Below are 23,857 nucleotides of genomic sequence, written 5' to 3' on the forward strand. Positions count from 1 at the left end.
TCTGTTACTGGCGGTCAGTGGGTGTCAGTCAGTCGGTGGGTGTCAGTGAGTTGTTGGGTGTCACTCCGTCAGTCGGTGGGTGTCACTCTGTCAGTGGGTGTCAGTCAGTCGGTGGGTGTCAGTCATTTTTAGGGACGGTCAGTTATTTAATTTCTTTCTGAGCTGTACAGAAAAAAAAAAAATGGCTCGGAGATTGTTAAGTGCGGAGCAGGCCTACGAATTTCTCTGCTCTGACCACTCTGAATCTGGCACCGCTTCAGAGGCGGAAATATTTTCAGATAGCGGGGACTCCGATTCCATCCCCAGACCCCATAGCCCTATGGTGGTAGAAGTCACCACCTCCTCTCATTCTCCACCCAGCGGTCCCGTCCCTTCTGCTACGTGGGTTCCTGCCACTTCATTTTCCCCCCAAGTACCCCAATTTTTATCCACTCCCCAAATGAATGTGGATGTCGGCAATTTTACCTCTTATGATTTTTTTCATTTATTTGTGGATGATAACGTCCTTGAGTTAATTGTGCAGTAAACTAATTTGTTTGCCACACAGTTTGCTGTACAAAAGGCCACGTCTATTTATGTAAGACGGTGGACCCCCACAAGTGTCCCTGAAATAAAAAAAAATTTGGGGCTTACCCTGGACATGGGCATTGTAAAAAAAACCTCTGTCCGATCCTATTGGGCTGCGAGTACTGTCCACTCAACCCCTGTGTTTGCAGCAGTTATGTCCCGTAACCGCTATGAAGTCCTAATGCGGTTCATGCATTTTTCGGACAATTCCCAAGTCCCCCCCAGAACTGACCCAGCCTTCGACCGCCTAAATAAATTGAGACCCCTTATTTCCCTCCTTACAGATTTATTCTTGAAATTATATACCCCTGAGAAAAATTTATCCGTTGATGAGTCCCTTTTTAGTTTTAAAGGCCGCCTTTCCTTCCGTCAATATATTCCCTCCAAGCGTGGCAGATATGGGGTAAAATTATATAAGGTGTGCGAGAGCACAACCGGCTACACCTGTGGTCTGTCTATTTATGAGGGCAGAGACTCCCAACTTAACCCCCCAGGCTGCCCTGAAAATATTGGGACATCAGGAAAAATTGTGTGGGATTTATTGGCGCCATTCCTGCACAAAGGGTACCATGTGTACACAGATAATTTTTACACTAGTATACCCCTTTAAAAAATCCCTCCATGCTGCAAACACAGGGGCTTGTGGGACAGTCCGCAAAAATAGAGTGGGATACCCACAACCCCTGGTCTCCAAACGTTTGGAGAAAGGAACATCCTTCGCCCTCGCAAGTGACCAGCTGCTTGCTGTGAAGTGGAAGGACAGGAGGGATGTCTACATGCTGACCACCTTGCATGCAGACACCACAGTGGCAGTTAGGGAGAGGGGGGCTACGGCGGACAAGCACAAACCAGTCTGTGTGACAGACTACAATAATGTTATGGGAGGTGTAGACCCCTGGACCAGGCGCTTCACCCCTACCTGGTGAAGCGAAAAAACAGGGCCTGGTATAAAAAGGTAGCAGTCTACCTCATCCAGATTGCTACCTACAATAGTTTTATTTTATTTAAAAAGTCCCAGGGAAACCTCAACTTCCTCGAGTACCAGGAGAAGGTGATTGAGAGTCTCCTGTTTGAGTCCCCCGCCCCTAGGCAAGCCTTCGAATCGGAGGACGTTCGAAGGCTTTCAGAACGCGATTTCCCTCACCCCGTCCCTGCCACTACCAGCAAAACGTATCCACAGAAAAGATGCTGGGTGTGTAGCAAACATGGAAGGAGGAGGGACACCCGGATTTACTGCTCCAGTTGCCCATCACAACCAGGCCTCTGTAATTACCCCTGCTTTGAAACGTACCATACGGTTGCGAATTATTAATTCTTTTTTAATACCAAAAAGAACGGGGGGGGGTTCAGGAATTCAATTTATTCTCATTTTCTGTTTAGTTTGTGGGCTTTCCAGGGAGGGAGGGATCCCTTTGGGATGGGTCGTAGAGACATTGGAATTAATTTTACCTTTTCTGATTTGTTTCCTTACATTTTGGAGTGTACATCTTCATTTTCATGTGCTCTGTAGAAAAAAATCTGTCTTTCAATTGACACTTTTGTGTAAAAAATGAAAAATATATTTTTTCCGCCTGCTTTGCATTAATTTCTACAAAAAACTAGGGGGTCTAAATGCTCACTACACCCCTAGATGAATACCTTAGGGGGGCTAGTTTTCAAAATGGGGTCCATTATGGGGGTTTTCTATTGTTTTGGCAGCTCAACGCCATTACAAGTGTGCAATGGGGCCTGAACCATTTTCAAGCAAATTTTGTGTTCTGAAAACAACTGGGTGTTCCTTTATGTTTGGGCCCTGCCGTTTGTCAAGACATAAGATTAGGGCCACAATGGGGGTATTTCTGAAGACAGGAGAAACGGGGTGATACATTTTGGAGTGTACATCTTCATTTTCATGTGCTCTGTAGAAAAAAATCTGTCTTTAAATTGACACTTTTGTGTAAAAAATGAAAATAAATTTTTTTTTCACCTTCTTAGCATTAATTTCTTTAAAAAACTAGTGGGTCAAAAAACTCATTACACCCATAGATAAATGCGTTAAGGGGCCTAGTTTTTAAAATGGGTTCACTTTTGGGGGCGTTCTATTATTCTGACACTTATAAGCCTCTGCAAACTTGGCTTGTTGCAGGAAAAAATATGTACCGTATTTTTCGCTTTATAAGACGCAATTTTCCCCCCCCAAAAGTGGGGGGAAAATGGCAGTGCGTCTTATAAAGCGAACACTGCCATGTTTACTTTGGTCACGCTGATACATCGCAAGCCGTGATGTATCAGAGAGGTGGGAGGTGGAGACGGAGGCTGGCAACACTCGCGGCGGGGCCCGGTGCAGTAACTGTACTGTAATACATCGGGCCCCGCTCACGGCAATTATCACATGTACAGTCTATAATCTTCAAGCAGTATCTCTGCTTTAAACTAGGGAAATCCTCTGTAGCAGTACAACTCACTATGAAAGCGGCTGGCAGAGCGGCAGCGTAACCTCGCGATGCTCACTCATTCACGCTCCTCCCACTTTATTCATGGGAAGGAAGTGGGAGGAGCGTGAATGAGTGAGAATCGCGAGGTTACGCTGCCGCCCTGCCTGCCGCTTTCATAGTGAGTTGTACTGCTACAGAGGATTGCCTTAGTTTAAAGCAGAGATACTGCTTGAAGATTATAGACTTTACATATAGAAGTCCTCACTATGAAAGCAGCGGTCCAGACGGCGCGTGACGTCACTCACTCGGTCATGCTCCTCCCACTTCATTAATGAAGCTGGCAGGAGCGTGACTGACTGTGAGTGAGTGACGTCACGTGCTGGCCAGACTGCTGCTTTTAGTACTGTTATAGAAGAAAGCAGAGCCATTAAAAGATTTTACATATAAAATCTACTGTGTGCCCTGTGGTGTAATGGGGGTCACTATTCGCACAGGGACAATATACTGTGACACATATGATACTGTGACCAGCATAAGATGATCTTATGCTGGTCACAGTATCATATGTGTCACAGTATATTGTCCCTGTGTGAATAGTGACCCCCATCACATAAGATGCTATATATGATGCTACATCCCCCGTAGTAGTGTATCATCCACACATCCCCCTCATAACAGTGCGTCATCCACAGGTCCCCCCATAACAGTGTCATCCAAAGGTCCCCCCATAACAGTGTCATCCACAGGTCCCCCCATAACAGTGCGTCATCCACAGGTCCCCCCATAACAGTGCGTCATCCACAGGTCCCCCCATAACAGTGCGTCATCCACAGGTCCCCCCATAACAGTGCGTCATCCACAGGTCCCCCCATAACAGTGCGTCATCCACAGACCACCATTAGTTCAAAACCCCTCCAAAAGCACACCTTTTGTTTCCAATTTTTTTTTTCTTATTTTCCTCCTCAAAAATCTAGGTGCGTCTTATCATCAGGTGCGTCTTATAAAGCGAAAAATACGGTACTTCAAAAATGTTAAAATTTATGTTAAAATGTAAAGTCTCCTAAATAAAAAAATAAAAAGTTAAAAAAATTTGTGAGTGCAGCCAAAATAAAGTAAAGATGTGGAAATATATTTCTGATAAAAAAATATTGAATAGTATTTATGTATGTATATGAAATATTGCAGTTGAAAATAGGAAAATGTGCCAATTTTTACAAATTTTCATAAATTTTCACTTTTTTAATAAAGATACGCATATTTTATCGGTATAATTTTACCACCTAAGGTAAAGTACAATATGTGACGAGAAAACAATGTCAGAATTACTTTGATGTGCAAAACCGTTACAAAGTTATTCTAAGCTAAAATGACACATGTCAGATTTCCAAAATTTGGCTTGGTCATTAAGGCCCAAACAGGCTTGGTCACTAAGGGGTTAAATAAATTTGATACTTTTATAGATGTGCGGCTCCTATCTCTGTATTCTTTTCTTTTCCCTGTATTACATTGTGTATTTTATACCGTGTGCCGGCACTCTTGTCTTAATTCTGATGTGCCCCCGCTCCCTGAATTACACTACTTTAAACTGATCGACCGTGATGTCAGGAGTAGGACCTCCATGATCAGATATTGATGGTCAAGCCTGAGGATAGGTCTTCTATATTGCATTCACGAAAAACTCCTTTAACTTCTTACAGCTATTAATTGGAGTTGTTAAGAGTACATTTATAATTGTTCTGAAAATACTGTTAATATTGTGATAAGCATATCTTCCAAACTTACTATTATATTCATAAAAATCAATAGGAGGTAAATACATTTTAGACAGTTTACCAACCTGGTCCCTACCATTGGTGGACTGACAATTTGTGCTGTGCCCAGGAGGTCATAGGCCCTCATTCAAATAGTGCACTCATTAAAATTTTTATGTTAATGCCTATGTCTATGTTGGTGATAATGTCTAAAACATCATGTAAAGATTTAAAAAACATGAGTACAGGGAAAATATTTGTCAAATAAAAGTGTTAATCTGGTTGCTATCTATGAGCACTTTTCCTTGCACTAGTCACCCTCCAAGCTGCCTGGCTTTATGTGCACATTTATTATATATAATATGTATTATTTACTTGGTTCTATTTTTTTATATCTCAATTTCTAGATTGCCTGTGCTGTGTTTGCTGCACTTCTCCATTTTTTCTTCTTGGCTGCATTTACGTGGATGTTCCTTGAAGGAGTTCAGCTATACATTATGCTGGTTGAGGTCTTTGAAAGTGAAAATTCTAAAAGGAAATATTTCTATCTAGTGGGCTATGGGATGCCTGCTCTTATTGTGTCGGTGTCTGCAGCAGTAGATTATAAAAGCTATGGAACAGATAAAGTGTAAGTAAGATATAAAAACATTTTTTTTATATCTGTATTTTGTTTTTATTTAGACTAGTGTTTTATTTTCCAAGTGTCCAAAATAACGTAGATTTCCGCAAACCATCTAGAGATGTAGCACATTAGTAGGCCATTTGTGATGTTAGGCCTACATTGATAGCTGATACTAGAGATGAGCAAATTGATTGTAAATCGGATTCCTTACAGATTTCTTAAACAAATCTGAGGTTTTGGCAATTCGGTGTCCAGCATCATTTTACTGTGGAAATTGGTTGGTAAAAGACAGGAAAGAAGAAGATGGAGGATCACATGACCCAGGGAGGGAGGGGGTAAGGTTTGCCCTGATTGCCTCAGTGGCAGACAGACAGCCTGATCAGCCAATCAGGGAACAGTATTTAGCCAGGTCCTTCTGCTCATACCCCATTCTGTTCTCAACTGTGGATCTGAAAGTATGTGTTCTGCCTGTGTCTGACAAAAAACTATTGCAGACATAAGTCAGTTACTAAGGACACTATAGAGGCACTACAGGGAGAGAATTGGAGATAATTGGATAGATTTTAAAGTTTTATCAAGGAAAGTGCATGCTGCAGCTGAAACTCCATAAAAATAGAAAAAAATTGTAGCAGCACTTACGGAAAAAGTTATGTAGCCAATATGGTGGTGGGGCCAGCGGTGATGGGTACCAGTCTGTGGTTCCCCCATTGTTCAAAATTATAGAAAGAGACCGCAGCACTCCCAAGTGCGACGTTTCGACCCTACATGGTCTTTTTCAAGTACTGGCCCAATTTCCGGTGTGAGCCTTTATTGGGCCCTTCAGTATTTTCAGAGGAGGGTAGTAGATACAGTAGCTACATGCATTCTGTGTATTGTCAGTGATATAAAGGATGTTAGGAATATTTCAGTTTGGTTTGGCATGCAGTGTAGAAAATGACAAAAAAAAGACAATTTTTTTTATTTTTTTCCATAGGTGTTGGCTTCGACATGATACTTACTTTATTTGGAGCTTTATTGGACCAGCCACACTGATAATCATGGTAATTATTGTATTTATTTATTTTTTACTCATTACTTTTGACCTATATAATAATAAGTGCAGCTATCTATTGAATTCAAGTGAGGAAAGCGCAGCAGCTGAAGGGTGTATTTCCATATGAATACGTTGCAGATTAAGGCCTCATGCACACGACCGTTGTGTGCATCCGTGGCCATTGTGCCGTTTTCCGTTTTTTTTCGCGGACCCATTGACTTTCAATGGGTCCGTGGAAAAATTGGAAAATGCACCGATTTGCAGCCGAGACCGTGATCCGTGTATCCTGTCCGTCAAAAAAATATGACCTGTCCTATTTTTTTGACGGACAACGGTTCACGGACCCATTCAAGTCAATGGGTCCGTGAAAGAACACGGATGCACACAAGATTGGCATCCGTGTCCGTAGGTTAGTTTTTATACAGACGGATCCGAAGATCCGTCTGCATAAAAGCTTTTTCATAGCTGAGTTTTCACTTCGTGAAAACTCAGAACCGACAGTATATTCTAACACAGAGGCGTTCCCATGGTGATGGGGACGCTTCAGGTTAGAATATACTAAAAGAACTGTGTACATGACTGCCCCCTGTAGTTAACACATTGGTGGCCAGTGCGGCCGGCCCCCCCCTCCCTCCCCTGTAGTTAACTCATTGGTGGCCAGTGGGCCCTCCTCCCTCCCCTGTAGTTAACTCATTGGTGGCCAGTGGGCCCCCCTCCCTCCCCTGTAGTTAACTCATTGGTGGCCAGGGGGCCCCCCTCCCTCCCTGTAGTTAACTCGTTGGTGGCCAGTGGGCCCCCCCCCCTCCCTCCCCTGTAGTTAACTCATTGGTGGCCAGGGGGCCCCCCTCCCTCCCCCTCCTAATTAAAATCTCCCCCTATCATTGGTGGCAGCGGAGTGTACCGATCGGAGTCCCAGTTTAATCGCTGGGGCTCCGATCGGTAACCATGGCAACCAGGACGCTACTGCAGTCCCGGTTGCCATGGTTACTTAGCAATTTGTAGAACCATTATACTTACCTGCGAGCTGCGATGTCTGCATCTGGCCGGGAGCTCCTCCTACTGGTAAGTGACAGGTCCGGCCGGGAGCTCCTCCTACTGGTAAGTGACAGGTCATGTCACTTACCAGTAGGAGGAGCTCCCGACCGGACGCAGACCATCGCAGCTCGCAGGTAAGTATAATGGTTCTACAAATTGCTAAGTAACCATGGCAATCGGGACTGCAGTAGCGTCCTGGTTGCCATGGTTACCGATCGGAGCCCCAGCGATTAAACTGGGACTCCGATCGGTACACTCCGCTGCCACCAATGATAGGGGGGAGATTTTAATTAGGAGGGGGAGGGAGGGGAGAAGGCCCACTGGCCACCAACGAGTTAACTACAGGGGAGGGAGGGGGGGGCCCACTGGCCACCAACGAGTTAACTACAGGGGAGGGAGGGGGGGGCCCACTGGCCACCAACGAGTTAACTACAGGGGAGGGAGGGGGGGTGCCGGCCACACTGGCCACCAATGTGTTAACTACGGGGGGGGGGGCTGCGCAGCAGGGGGCAGTCATGTACACAGTTCTTTTAGTATATTCTAACCTGAAGCGTCCCTATCACCATGGGAACGCCTCTGTGTTAGAATATACTGTCGGATTTGAGTTTCACGATGTAACTCAAATCCGACGGTATATTCTAACATAGAAGCGTTCCCATGGTGATGGGGACGCTTCAAGTTAAAATATACCATCGGATTGGAGAAAACTCCGATCCGATGGTATATTAACTCCTGACTTTACATTGAAAGTCAATGGGGGAGGGATCCGTTTGAAATTGCACCATATTGTGTCAACGTCAAACGGATCCGTCCCCCATTGACTTGCATTGTAATTCAGGACGGATCCGTTTGGCTCCGCACGGCCAGGCGTGTCCGTGGATCCTCCAAAAATCAAGGAAGATCCACGGACGAAAAAACGGTCACGGATCACGGAAAAAACGGAACCCCGTTTTGTGGACCGCAAAAAAATACGGTCGTGTGCATGAGGCCTAAGATGGACAGAACAGGACATCCATAATTGCGGCTGTGTCAGGTATTCATTTGGGGAATTTGACATAAAAGCACTGCTAGAAGAACAGCTGTGAGAATTGGTGTAGTTCTCTGCTATGAGCAGATGAATAATCAAATATTGTGCATTTGCTAACAAGAGGAAGTAAAAATGAATCTTGTTTTATTCTTTTTCCAATGCTCTAGTAATAGAGTAAAAGTAGCTCACCATCCCAAGACCAGGATCAGCATGTACGGAGCTACAGGAGTGGGAGTAGGTTCAATCGGTACAACGGCGATTATAGCATGGTACCGTACAAGGTCCAGGTAAAACATCACTTTTATTTAATCCATCCATATACAGAGCAAGCATAGTTAGGTTTATGCATTATCATAACCTGATTACCATCATGGTTAAAGTTTATGATTAAAGACCCTTTTACGCTTCAATGGAGCAGGCAGTTGTCAGGAAGGAAGCGTTCCTGTGGTAACCGTTAATACAATTTTCTTGTTCCCATACAGAATCACTGTTTTCAATCAATGATTTAGGTGACTGCACCAACAATCCTATTACCTGATGAACGAGCGTTTGTATGAACACTCATTAGTGACAATCTGCCCAAACTATGAGAATGGGAAGTCTAAAGAGGCCTTAAGGCATCTAGTCGAAATGCATAAACCTGACTATGCTTGCTCTGTATCTGGGTGTTTTAATTATGGATACAATAAAAGTGACGTTTTAACTGGACGGTGTGCAGTATTGTGCTGAAATCGCTGTTTTATGAACTTCCAATGCTCTCATATAAAACATTAGCAGCCAGCCCAATCCACAGCTTTTTATGCTACTCCTGCTATCTCATTCTAAGGGCTCATTCAGACGGCCGTATGAATGAGTCTGTATCCGTTCTGCAATTTTGTTGAACTGGTGCGGATCCATTCATTTCAATGGGGCCACAAAAGATGCGGACAGCACACTGTGTGCTGTTTGCATCCGTAGTTCCGTTCCGCAGCCCTGCAAAAAAGATTGCGGACAACAATAGGCATTTCTATCATAGTGCCAGCCATGTGTGGTAGGCAAAATGCGGAAAGAACACGGCCAGGAACCGTGTTCTGCGGATGCGCAATTTGCGGATCCGCAAAAACTACAGTCATGTAAATGTGCCCTAATACTGCCATTTTATGCATCTATTTAGTTACTCATACAAAATAAAAAGAATGTTACATTTATGTTATGTTTGTTTTTTTACAAGGTTTTTACTTTACTAGTCCAAATTCTTTAGACAAATTTTCAATAGCAGTTCACTCATCGATGCCTTCAACAATGAAATTTTCCTAAAGTAGCCAAAATGTACAAAGTTATTATAAAAGATTTCACATGAAATAATACCTTTTTTTCACATGCCATATATTAATTATATAGCAATTCTCAGATTATTAAAACCAAATAATATTTCTGAATTTAACCCCCTCACGACTGGTCAATTTTTCGTTTTTGTTTTTTACACTTTGCCTTTCCAGCCCTAAAACTTTTTTTAATTTTTCGGTTCATATAGCTGTGTGGGAGCTTTTTTTTTGCAGGACAAGTTGCGTAGGATTTAGTGGGAAGCTGGAAAAAAAAATTCCAAATGTAGTGGAATTGCCACTTATCTGCCCAAACCTCCAATCTCTATCCAGATCCCTCTGTAGTAGTAAACTGTCCTCTTCCGTGTTAATTACTTTACACAAATTAGTGTCATCTGCAAAAAATGATACTTTACTATGCAAGCCTTCTACGAGATCATTAATAAATATATTGTAGAATAGGGCCCAATACTGACCCCTGAGGTACTCCACTAGTGACAGTGACCCAATCTGAGTGTGTACCATTAATAACCACCCTCTGTTTTCTATCACTCAGCCAGTTACTTACCCACATACAGATGTTTTCTCCCAGTCCGAGCATTCTCATTTTATATACTAACCTTTTATGTGGTACAGTGTCAAATGCTTTGGAGAATACATGATATACAACATCCATTGATTCGCCGCTGTCACATCTAGAACTAAACTCCTTATAGAAACTGATTAAATTACTTTGATCAATCCCTCATGAAGCCATGCTGATATGGCGTTATGCCTTATTCACACATCAGTGTTTGGTCAGTGATTTCCATCAGTGATTCTGAAAAACCAGGTGCGGCTCTAGACAGAGAACACACGTTTGATTAAATATGTGCGCTAAGAGCTTCCATTGACTCATTTATAGTCGGTATTGTACCACTTTTATTTAGAATGACCCCCATTTCTTAGCTCTATTGTTTGTATGTATAATGGTGTGCAGCCATTTTCTTTTTTATAATTATGTTTGCTTCATGGATATGCACCTGTGATTTTTGAAGGTTCTAGTCTAAATTTTCTTGTAGTTTTTCTAAACAGAGAACAGGTACAGATCTTTCCCTTACACCTTATGTCTGTGGAGGCACCAATCCTGGTTTTGGCTCACAATCACTGATGGAAATCACTGACAAAAACACTGATGTTAAGGCATTATATGAGAAACTTCAGGATGGCATCTCTTAGAAAACCTTCAAACAGTTCAACCATGACAGATGAGTTATTGGCCTTACCGCTATATATTAAGCAGTTATTTCACTGTGATTTTTTGTGCAAGAGAAGTAGCTTGAAATTGCTCTGAGATTCCCACATGTAGTGATAAAAACAAAAAACTAAACCTGCACTAAGAAGCAGCACTGACTGATGTCAGCGCTATATAAGTGAGTAAAAAAAGAATACTCATCTGCAATCATTTCATCTCTAGCGATTAAATCTGTCCAGGCATATTCACGTGACTGTAGAAATTTGGAAGCAATTTTCAAGCTACTCAGTTCATTCCCTATGGACACCGATTTCAAAATGATTTCACAGCAATATTTTTTGTTTGTAGTGTTAGAACAAAAGTCTAGATCTAGCAGCCTAAAGGTCCCTTTTATGGTCCAATGTTTCAAGAAATTATTGGGAATGAACCAAAGATTCCTAATAATTGCTTGATTGTCGATAGAGCTGAGGGCTCTATTTATATGCAGCAATCGCCTCTGCTGTATCGGGACAAGCAATCACTACAGTGATTGCTTTTCCCTCTAGAAATTCATTGGGAGATATTTATCGAGCTGGTGCAATGGAAAACTGGCTTAGTTGCCTAAAACAACCAATCAGATTCCACCATTCATTTTTTAAACAAGCTATGAAAAATGGAAGGTGGGATCTGAATGCTTGCTATGCTAAGGCAGTTTTGATAAACCTACCTCTATTGTTTCTGGGTGGCAAATCCCTGTTTACACAGGCTAATCTGCACAGAAATATGATTTTAGGTGCCAGACACATTGCCAGATTACCACACTAGGAATCTCATGCACGCATGAAGGAACAGAGAGGAAAAAATAAGCATGTGTGTCCTTGGCACATATACTGTGGTGGACTCTTTTGTGGACCTAGCCTTACTTTACAGTAGTATTCTCACTGTGTTAACGTAATGTTTTCTATATCCTATTTTTGAAGATTTTGTATTAACTTTATGCATGTTTCTTTGATTTTTAGCTTAATGTAATTTTTCTTGGAATTGCCCTATTTAAAATGTTTCATCATGCTGCCATAATGAAACCAGACACTGGTTGCCTTGACAATATCAGGTAAGCTGAACCTTAAACAGAAATTATTTACATACTTTTTGGTTGTATTTTTTATTTATTTATTTTGTCATGATTGGTTTTATTTCCTCCCATTGCTAAGCTAAGCAGGACCATATGGTTGCATCTATAAAGAGTTTATTTGCACACAACAGATTTGGTGCAGATATTTATGCAACGTTCTTCTGCATGCTTTGGGTTTGCATAAATCCATGCACATGCTGAAGAAACAACCCCATTGATACAACCCTATCAGACAACTTCAGCTTCACTGAAAGATATGTATTGAATAATCCAGATGATGTTTATTTCCAGGCTAAATCCTTGTAATTATACACAAACAATAGGTGAAAAGATGATTCTTTGCTAGAGTTCAACAGATGATGTTCACTGGAGATGAGCGAAGTTTGCCAAGAAATTCAATTTGTTCTGAATTAATTTGTCACGAATCGCTATAAATCAGGTGGTTGAGGGAATGTATGGAGCAGGCTGCTGCAGTGAGTCCGCTCCATACGCGGCGGTTGCTGACTGTATTATAGAGCTGATACCCGGCTACAATGAAAGTGAACGGCGATCCCCTGAACACCGTCACTTAACCCCTCAGATGCTGAGATGAACACCAATAACAGCATCTGAGAGGTAAGACGAGGGATGCGGCTCCCTCAGCCTTCAGATCAGAGCCCCCACATTGAAATTGCGGGGCTCCAATTGGTAACCATGGCAGCCTAGACGCTTCTGAAGCTTCCCATGACTGCCATGGTAATCTCCCTGCTGTGCATGAGGCACAGCTCAGCACGGAGCACATCAAAATCCTATTCACCCTAATAGATATCTATTAGGGTGAATAGGACAAGGGATCAAAATATCCTAGGTTCTGGCCCCCTAAAGGGGGTTAAAAGTTACCAGTGTAAAAGTAAATTAAAAAAATCTTAAATGTTTACATCACCCACCTTTCCCAATTTTACATATAAAAATATCTAAACAATAAAAAAATAAACATATTGGGTACCACAAAGAATTTTTTCCCGTTTTCCAATAAAAGATATGGTAAATTAAATAGTGCCTTTAAAAAGTACAACTTAGGCTACTTTCACACTAGCGTTCGGAGCGGGTCCGTCTGATGTTTCATCAGACGGATCCGCTCCTATAATGCAGACGTTTGCATCCGTTCAGAACGGATCCGTCTGCATTATAACTTAGAAAAATTTCTAAGTGTGAAAGTAGCCTGAGCGGATCCGTCCAGACTTTACATTGAAAGTCAATGGGGGACGGATCCGCTTGAAGATTGAGCCATATAGTGTCATCTTCAAGCGGATCCGTCCCCATTGACTTCCATTATAAGTCTGGACGGATCCGCTCGTCTCCGCACGGCCAGGCGGACACCCGAACGCTGCAAGCAGCATTCAGGTGTCCGCTCACTGAGCGGAGCGGAGGCTGAACGCTGGCAGGCGGATGCATTCTCAGTGGATCCGCTTCCACTGAGAATGCATTAGGGCCGGACGGCTGCGTTCAGGGCCGCTCGTGAGCCCCTTCAAACGGAGCTCGCGAGCGGACACCTGAACGCAGGTGTGAAAGTAGCCTTATCCTGCAAAAAATAAGCCCTCATATGGTAATATTTACGGAAAATTTATAGTTATGGCTATTGGAACATGGAAAGGAAAAAATGAAAATGCAAAACAAAAAATGGGCCCGTTACTTAAGGGGTTAATATGCTCTGTAAATAATACAAACAGTGAATTATAATTGGGCTGAGAAGAAATATAAAATGTACACATTAAGGCCCCATACACACGACCGTATGTGTTTTGCGTTCCGCAAATTGCGGATCTGCAAAAAAAAATTTATGACATCCGTATGCCATCGTTTGTTTTTTGGCGGATTTATTGTAACAATGCCTAAAACGGACAAGAATAGGACATGTTCTATTTTTTTAGCGGGGCTACGGAACGGACATATTGATGCGGACAGCACACATTTTTTGCGAACCCATTCAAATGAATAAGTCCGCATCCTATCCGCAAAAAAAACTGAATGGACACGGAAACAAACAACATTCGTGTGCATGTAGCCTAAAATTGTAAATGGCTCTGTTCTGTCAAATCAGAAACTACTGAAAGAACAGAAATAATTTTTTGCACTGTAGACATAAATCCCTTTATAAAACGAATGATTTCCATATTCCAAGCCTAAATCTGAAACAATAAAAAAATATGGGATTATAGGTTACACATTTCCTAACATCAACCTTAAAATGAAACACATAACAATAATAAATGGCTAAAATTGGCCACGGCCTTTAAAACTTAAAACTTTATAACCATGAATACTGAAACCAATAACTCAAGACTTAATAACCATGAATACTGATACTGTAAATAATAAATAAAAATTGTATAAAACCTGATCACAGCCATAAGCTGGAGCTCAACTCCACAACACATCAAAGAATAAGGCAAATACTTCAGGTTAAGATAAAAAGGTTGTGACCAAAACATATTACACCAAGAAAACTAAAAGACAAGCAAAATTAAAGGTGTGGGAGGGGGAGCGTTGAAGACATCCAGATGACCACAGGAGAGTTAAGTCAAATCCAGCAGAGTTGACCCACTGTATATCCCCAAAACTTCACCCACTCCCCAAAACCCCTAACCAATGACCAACCTGTTACTTGGACAAGGAAACATTGACCACAATCCCCAGCAAAAGATTGGCCATTCATCAAACCAATAAAACAGATTATCATCCTTGGCAGAATTTGTCGAAAGGATGGCAACCAAAGATAATCCCAAAACTGTTACCATGCAACGTTTGGCAGAGATGGTACACATCATTTAGGTGGGAAAACCTTCCTCACAGCAATAAAATAAAGTGTAAGAAGGTACAAGGAATCATCGTGGATGATAGGTACGTGTCACCGAGGTTCCTGGCCTTGGTAGAGTAAGAGCCGGTTTTTATGTGTCAGCAGCAGTTGCTGTTTGACACCTTGATACTTAGTATGGCTATAATAGCTGATCCGGGACGGCTCTTACTGGGAGTAGTCAAAGTGCAGGGTGGGTGACTACTCCCCATGTTCCAGGCCGGGTTTTGCCAGGCATAAAAACCATCCAGCACTGCCAGGTGGAGAGGATTACCTCCGTCTGACAGTGGAGCTCAGGAGGTATGTGTGCTGTGATCTGAGGGCTGTGTTGGAATCTGCAGCTTGAGCCGGGCTGGAGGGCTCAGAACCCTGTGAGGGCGAACAGGCCGCATAACGCATAACTGTGGACTTGACAAGGCAGAACTTCCAACAGGGTGTGAAGTAACACCCAGGAGAAAGGGTGACTGTTTTGTATATGAACTTCTCATGTGTGTGAACGATTATCAAGCAACTTGCGTTTTTGTTTTGCTGAATAATTACTGATGTTTTGAACCAAGAACTTGTACTTTGCCTCTGTGCTGCACCCGCTAATCCTAACTACCAGAGCGAATCCCCACATTTGGTGGAGGATGCGGGCTAGTGCAGTGAGGCTGGCGTGAACGCCGATATATTTTTTGGTTTGCATTTTTGGGCACAGTTGTATGTCGTACATCAAACCAGCGGAGGCTGTTGTGAAGGCCCTCATGGAAGCTAATCTACAGCAGCGAGAGACCAACCTGCACCAACGGGAGGCTAATAAGCAGCAGCAAGAGTTACTGCTGCAACACGTGATGGCTTTGCAGACAGCAGGAGCAATCCCAAGTGTCCACGATGCCCGGAAAGCAGTCCATGCAGCGATCCCTAAGATGACACCTGCAGACGACATTGAAACCTACCTGGCGATGTACGAGAAAGTGGCCACCAGGGAAAAGCTTTCCCAAGACCAGTGGGCTGAGGTCATCATTCCTTTCCTGGCATCAGAGTCCCAGCGCGTATATTTCGACTTCCCGAACGATCAAGCGGCCGACTACCTGAAGGTAAAGGGTGAGATTTTGGCAAGACTGGGGGTAAATGTGTTGGTCCGGGCCCAGCAGGTACGTCAGTGGGAGTTTAAGCCGACTGAGGCCGAGAGACCCCAGTATTATGACTTACTCCACCTTTTTTAAAAGTGGCTACAGCCTGATGTGCTGAGTCCCACAGCTATCCTGGAAAGACTATTGGCTGACATATTCTGGAGGGCGCTGCCACCCCCTCTCCAGCTGTGGATCGGCCAGGTGTCTCCTGGAAATGGTGGACCTGGTGGAACTCTATGAGGCCACTACTAATCTTAAGGGGCGTTCTTTCGAGAGGGGGGCAGGTAAACCCCAGAACTCTCCACCCCTGGCCCAATGGTATGAGCCGGTGAAACCCACCTGGGAGGTTCCCACTATGGGCCTGACCCAGGCAATCTGATGGCCATATAAGGGCTGAGTGTCACCATCGGGTTGAGCCCATAGACACTAATTGTGGTTACCGTCAGTCACTGTATGCTATTAAACTGTGTGCCACAGGTACCCCGGAGGCTCTAGACCACTTGTGCCAGGTGGCAGTGGGAGACACTCAAGTTGAGGCGCTGCTGGACCAAGGGAGCTTGGTGACCCTAGTAAGGGCTACCCTAGTGCGATCCGCTGAGTATACTGGCCAGAAATTTGGGGTATACTGAGTCAGGGGTGAGCCCAGGAGCTTGGCTTTGTTCAGGAGGACAGCCAGAACCCTGGGAACCTGAGGCCAAAGGGCCAGCAGTAGGGGTGACCGCCATCTCAGTGGAAGAGGGGGAGACAACCCTGCGTAGGGTAATGGTGGGAGACGTGAGGGAATTGTCACCGGGACCTGAGTTGGCAGACCTCAACGTCTCCGGGGCGAAGTTCGATGTGTATCCCATGCCCCGGGTAGACGAGCTGATTGAGAGGTTAGGCCAAGCCCGGTATTTTTCTGTTTTGGATCTCACCAAAGGGTACTGGCAGGTACCCTTATGGAGGCTGCCAAAGAGAAAATGGCCTTTATCACACCGGAGGGGCTATACCAGTATAAGGTGTTACCCTTTGGTCTGCATGGCGCCCCCGCCACTTTCCAAAGGCTAATAGACATTTTGTTGCGACCACATCGTCAGTACGCTTCGGCTTACCTGGACGATATTGTCATCCACAGTACCGACTGGGAAAGTCACCTGCCCAAAGTGCAGGCTGTAGTAGACTTCCTTCGAAACCTGGACTAACTGCTAACCCCAAAAAATGCACAATACGGTTAGAGGAAACAAGATACCTGGGGTATGTCATTGGGCGCGGAGTGATCAAACCCCAAGTAAACAAAATAGAGGCGATAAGAAATTGGGCCCGACCTGTCACCACTAAACAAGTAAAGTCATTACTAGGAATGATAGGCTATTACATGAGATTTATTCCCCACTTTTCTACTGTAGCCGCCGCGCCATTGACAGGATTATTGAAGGGACGCAAGTCAGTGATGGTTCACTGGAATGACCGGAGCGGAAGAGGCTTTCTCTGCTTTGAAGTCAGCCATGTGTGGATCCCCGGTTTTGGTCACGACCGACTTCAAGCGAGAATTCATAGTACAGACGGATGCCTCCGAAGTAGGCCTTGGTGCTGTACTGTCTCAGGAATTCAACGGGGAGGAGCACCGTCCTCTCCTGCACTGGTCACATGATGGTGACATCATCGCAGGTCCTTTTCAACCACTGCCTGTTTTACTGGTCACATGACCTGTGATGTCATCACAGGTTCTTCAGCTCTTCCAGTGCATTAGATTCAATTTTATTGCCATCCTGATGATGGCAATAGAGTTGTATATAGCAGGCAGGACATTCGGAGCCTGGGACAAAACATCAGGGGCCCAGGCCTCCAATGTTTTAACCTATCTCTTTTGTGATTTGAACCCAGTCCTGCTTTTGGCTTACACAGAAAAAAAAAGTCCTGCACGCAGGACTTTAATGGCCTCTATGAAACGGTCAGTATTTTGCATAAGTATTTGTAAATAGCGTGCAGGGAAAACGTTATTCGATGCAAAGCTGAATTTAATCGTGCTTTATGGTAGCAAATCAATTTTCCCTGAATGGCGGTAAAAAAAAAAGAAAATGGGCCGGCTGCCGCCATCTTGATTGAAGGTCTTGGCCGAAATCCCGTACACGGTTATGTGTATCATCACCATTCCGGCAGACATGATGATGTCATCACAGGCTGCGCAAGATTTTTACGTTAGATCTTCAATCAAGATGGTGCCAGCTCACGAAGTGAATTATTTTGTAAATCTAATTTTGAAATACTTCGCTAATCTCTATTTGTAAGCCAAAACCAGGAGTGGGTCCAAAACAGAGATAAAATGTATTTTAATTTTTGCATCTCTTCTGTGTCTTGGACCCACTCCTGCTTCTAGTAAATATGTAACATAGTAACAGTTTATAAGGCTGAAAAAAAGACATCTGTCCATCCAGTTTAGACTGTTACCCTGCAAGTTGATACAGGGAAGGCAAAAAGACCCCTGTAAGGTAGAAGTACATTTTCCTCCAATCAGGCACTCAGAATAACTCCCTGGATCAACAACCCAACTGTAGTAACTATAACCTGTAATATTATTACAGTCCAGAAACACATCCAGGCCCCTCTTGAACTCTTTTAGTGAACTCACCATCACCACCTCCTCAGGCAGAGAGTAGACTAAACGTATTATTATTGTGAATCACCCCAATCTTCATCACTTAATTCACAACCACAACAAGTGATTTACATTATTAATATAAATGAATATATATACACTGCTCAAAAAAATAAAGGGAACACTTAAACAACACAATGTAACCCCAAGTCAATCACACTTCTGTGAAATCAAACTGTCCACTTAGGAAGCAACACTGAGTGACAATAAATTTCACATGCTGTTGTGCAAATGGGAGAGACAACAGGTGGAAATTATAGGCAATTAGCAAGACACCCCCAATAAAAGAGTGGTTCTGCAGGTGGTGACCACAGGCCACTTCTCAGTTCCTATGCTTCCTGGCTGATGTTTTGGTCACTTTTGAATGCTGGCGATGCTTTCACTCTAATGGTAGCATGAGACGGAGTCTACAACCCACACAAGTGGCTCAGGTAGTGCAGCTTATCCAGGATGGCACATCAATGCGAGCTGTGGCAAGAAGGTTTGCTGTGTCTGTCAGCGTAGTGTCCAGAGCATGGAGGCGCTACCAGAAGACAGGCCAGTACATCAGGAGACGTGGAGGAGGCCGTAGGAGGGCAACAACCCAGCAGCAGGACTGCTACCTCTGCCTTTGTGCAAGGAGGAACAGGAGGAGCCCTGCCAGAGCCCTGCAAAATGACCTCCAGCAGGCCACAAATGTGCATGTGTCTGCTCAAACGGTCCGAAACAGACTCCATGAGGGTGATATGAGGGCCCGAAGTCCACAGGTGGGGGTTGTGCTTACAGCCCAACACCGTGCAGGACGTTTGGCATTTGCCAGAGAACACCAAGATTGGCAAATTTGCCACTGGCGCCCTGTGCTCTTCACAGATGAAAGCAGGTTCACACTGAGCACATGTGACAGACGTGACAGAGTCTTGAGACGCGGTGGAAAATGTTCTGCAACATCCTCCAGCATGACCGATTTGGCATTGGTTCAGTAATGGTGTGGGGTGGCATTTCTTTGGAGGGCCGCACAGCCCTCCATGTGCTCGCCAGAGGTAGCCTGACTGCCAATAGGTACCGAGATGAGATCCTCAGACCCCTTGTGGGACCATATGCTGGTGCGGTTGGCCCTGGGTTCCTCCTAATGCAAGACAATGCCAGACCTCATGTGGCTGGAGTGTGTCAGCAGTTCCTGCAAGATGAAGGCATTGATGCTATGGACTGGCCCGCCCATTCCCCAGACCTGAATCCAATTGAGCGCATCTGGGACATCATGTCTCGCTCTATCCACCAACGTCACGTTGCACCACAGACTGTCCAGGAGTTGGCAGATGCTTTAGTCCAGGTCTGGGAGGAGATCCCTCAGGAGACCGTCCGCCACCTCATCAGGAGCATGCACAGGCGTTGTAGGGAGGTCATACAGGCACGTGGCGGCCACACACACTACTGAGCCTCATTTTGACTTGTTTTAAGGACATTACATCAAAGTTGGATCAGCCTGTAGTGTGTTTTTCCACTTTAATTTTGAGTGTGACTCCAAATCCAGACCTCCATGGGTTGAAAAATTAGATTTCCATTTTTAATTGTGTGATTTTGTTGTCAGCACATTCAACTATGTAAAGAACAAAGTATTTCAGAAGAATATTTAATTAATTCAGATCTAGGATGTGTTATTTTTGTGTTCCCTTTATTTTTTTGAGCAGTGTATATATATATATATATATATATATATATATATATATATATATAGTGACACAGTAAAGGGAATTGTATGTGGAGGCAGGTATTTTCCTCCCAGTGTGTGCTGATGGACTAATTAGCAGTCAGGTAATGTTTAACACCGGACTGGTTCGCAGGTGCCGGTCTGGGTTTTTGTTAACACCTACAGTAGGTGAACCCGATTTTGTGTCAATCTCGCTCTCTTTCTCGGCGAGATTGAGCACCTACGAGCCCCATCGCGGGAGCCAGCGATGGAGACAGAGCCGTCATAGAAGCGACGGGAGATCCGACTTGGATTCCCGCCAATTCTACACGTGTGCGGCGTTTGTTATGAATCCTGAGGGGGAAGTCCCCGCCGGATTTTAAATAAAAATCCGGCATGGGTCCCCCCCTCAGGAGCATACCGGGCCCTTAGGTCTGTTATGGGTTGTAAGGAGAGCCCCCCCTACGCCGAAAAAAACGGCGTAGGGGGTCCCCCTACAATCCATACCAGACCCGTATCCAAAGCACGCTACCCGGCCAGCCAGGAAGGGAGTGGGGACGAGCGAGCGCCCCCCCCCCCCCCTCCTGAGCCGTACCAGGCTGCATGCCCTCAACATGGGGGGGTTGGGTGCTCTGGGGCAGGGGGCGCACTGCGGCCCCCCCACCTCAGAGCACCCTGTCCCCATGTTGATGAGGACAGGGCCCCTTCCCGACAACCCTGGCCGTTGGTTGTCGGGGTATGCGGGCGGGAGGCTTATCGGAATCTGGGAGCCCCCTTTAATAAGGGGGCCCCCAGATACCGGCCCCCCACCCTAAGTGAATGAGTATGGGGTACATCGTACCCCTACCCATTCACCTGCAAGAAAAGTGGTAAAAACACAAATAAACCACACAGTGTATTAAAATATTTTATTTTTCTGCTCCGGAGGCCGCCCCCTGTCTTCTTTATTAGCTCTTTTACCAGGGGGGGCTCTTCTTCTTCCGCTATCCCGACGGGTCTTCTCCGCTATCCGGGGGGTCTTCTCAACTCTCCGGGGTTCTCCTTCTGTCTTCGCCGCTCTCCGTTGTTGACTCGGCGCACCCCGGTTCTTCGTCTCGCGAGATCTCGGATTTTAAATAAAAATTTAGCGAGACGAAGAACCGGGGTGCGCCGAGTCAACAACGGAGAGCGGCGAAGACAGAAGGAGAACCCCGGAGAGTTGAGAAGACCCCCCGGATAGCGGAGAAGACCCGTCGGGATAGCGGAAGAAGAAGAGCCCCCCCTGGTAAAAGAGCTAATAAAGAAGACAGGGGGCGGCCTCGGCGCACCCCGGTTCTTCGTCTCGCGAGATCTCGGATTTTAAATAAAAATTTAGCGAGACGAAGAACCGGGGTGCGCCGAGTCAACAACGGAGAGCGGCGAAGACAGAAGGAGAACACCGGAGAGTTGAGAAGACCCCCCGGATAGCGGAGAAGACCCGTCGGGATAGCGGAAGAAGAAGAGCCCCCCCTGGTAAAAGAGCTAATAAAGAAGACAGGGGGCGGCCTCCGGAGCAGAAAAATAAAATATTTTAATACACTGTGTGGTTTATTTGTGTTTTTACCACTTTTCTTGCAGGTGAATGGGTAGGGGTACGATGTACCCCATACTCATTCACTTAGGGTGGGGGGCCGGTATCTGGGGGCCCCCTTATTAAAGGGCCCGGTATGCTCCTGAGGGGGGGACCCATGCCGGATTTTTATTTAAAATCCGGCGGGGACTTCCCCCTCAGGATTCATAACAAACGCCAAGTCGGATCTCCCGTCGCTTCTATGACGCGCTTGCTGGGATGTGCTGTCACTATTCCAGTGAGTGCGAGATCTCGGCACCATGTCGCCGAGTATCAGCGCGACGCTGTCGTGCTAAAAGCACAATATCACAAACACCTACTGTAGCTGCCTTTAAAAGACAGCTGGGTTCATGCAGAGGGGATCTCTGTATTGGAATCTGAGGCTTGTGACGGGGTGGAGGGCTGAGACCCATGTGATGGGAAACAGGATGACTAAAGCCTGCTGTTGGACTCTTGTTGGCAAAACAGGCTGCATGGTGTGAACTGACACCAATACTGCAAGGCAACTTTTTTGCTTGAAAGTGTTTTTTTTTGTTCTGTGAACTTTCTATAATGCATCCGCTTATCCTGTTTACCAGAGCGAATCACCACAATTGGTGGAGGATGCGCGCAATCGCAATGAGGCTGGCGTAAAGCCGAAATATTTTTGTTGCATTGTTTTTCGGGCTCTGTTGTATGTCCTGGATTAAGCCTGCTAAGTTGCAACCAGCATCACGGGACAAGATGGAGGAGATGATGAAGCAGCTGGTGCAGGCCAACCTAAGGCAACAACAGGCCATGGAGCAGCAGCAGGAGACTAACAGACAACTGCTAGAGGCTAATCAGCGACAGTAAGAAACAAACCTGTGATGGCCTTAGAGAAGACAGGAGTATCTCAGGGAGTCCACGATTCTCGGAAACCGGTGCACAGGGCAATCCCCAAGATGGCACCGACTGATGATGTCGAAACCTACCTGGTGGTGTTGGAGAAGGTAGCCGTGAGGGAGAGTCTACCCCGAGACCGGTGGGCTGAGGTCATCACTACGTTCCTGGCATTAGGACCCCAACAGGTTTACTTTGATTTACCGGACGAGCAAGCGGCAGACTACTATAAGGTCAGGGGTGAGATCCTGGCGAGACTGGGGGTGAATGTGTTGGTCCGCGCCCAGCGGGTGCATCAGTGGGAGTTTAACCTGGCTGAGCCAGCGAGACCCAAGTATTATAATTTGCTGCATCTCTTGCAAAAATGGCTACCGCCAAACGTACTGAGTGCCACTGCTCAGCTGGACCGTATTGTAGCTGACAAATTCTGGAGGGCATTGCCACCACCCCTCCAGCACTGGGTTGGCCTGACATCTCCTACTAGTGCCCTGGAGATAGTGGACCTGGTCGAACGGTATGGGGCTACTGAGGAACTCCAGGGGGGAACTCTGGGTAAGGGTGTAAGAAAATCCAGAAAATCTCCACCCCAGACCCGGTGCCCTGAGCTGGGAAAGACCACACGGGGTGTACCCTTTGGGGATCGGAACCCGATAATCTGCTGGTGTTGTCATGAGCGCGGTCATGTATGGGCCGACAGTCCCCACCTAGTCAAGCCCATGGATGTAAACTTTGGGTATCGACAGTCATGGTATGACAGAAGGGCCGTGTGTCAGACACTCTAGAAACTCTCGACTAAATCCTGCTGATGGACTCTTGTTGGCAGAACAGGCCCATGGTGTGAACTGACACCAATACTGCAAGGTGACTTTTTTGCTTGAAAGTGTTTTTTTTGCTCTGTGAACTTTCTAACGTGTGAATAAACAATGAACTTTTGGTTTAAAAACTGGTTGTTGCCTCTATACTGCGTCCGCTTATACTGTTTACCAGAGCAAATCCCCACAATATATATACTGATCATAAATATAAACGCAACACTTTCAGTTTTGCTCCCATTTTGCATGAGCTGA

The 23,857-nt window shown here is 45.1% G+C and overlaps 1 protein-coding gene across 2 annotated transcripts in view; it reads left to right on the forward strand.

Moving 5' to 3' along the window:
- ADGRL3 (adhesion G protein-coupled receptor L3) overlaps nucleotides 1-23,857 on the forward strand; it is a 1,148,457-nt gene that overhangs the window by 711,657 nt on the left and 412,943 nt on the right. For both annotated transcript variants that reach the window (XM_040417792.1, XM_040417793.1), the window contains exons 16-18: nucleotides 5,140-5,360; nucleotides 6,328-6,394; nucleotides 11,983-12,074. In XM_040417792.1, coding sequence (XP_040273726.1) covers nucleotides 5,140-5,360; nucleotides 6,328-6,394; nucleotides 11,983-12,074 — 380 coding nt within the window. The remainder of the gene's footprint in view (nucleotides 1-5,139; nucleotides 5,361-6,327; nucleotides 6,395-11,982; nucleotides 12,075-23,857) is intronic.

The sequence above is a fragment of the Bufo bufo genome, chromosome 2 (assembly GCF_905171765.1).
Source record: "Bufo bufo chromosome 2, aBufBuf1.1, whole genome shotgun sequence".
Lineage (NCBI taxonomy): Eukaryota > Metazoa > Chordata > Amphibia > Anura > Bufonidae > Bufo > Bufo bufo.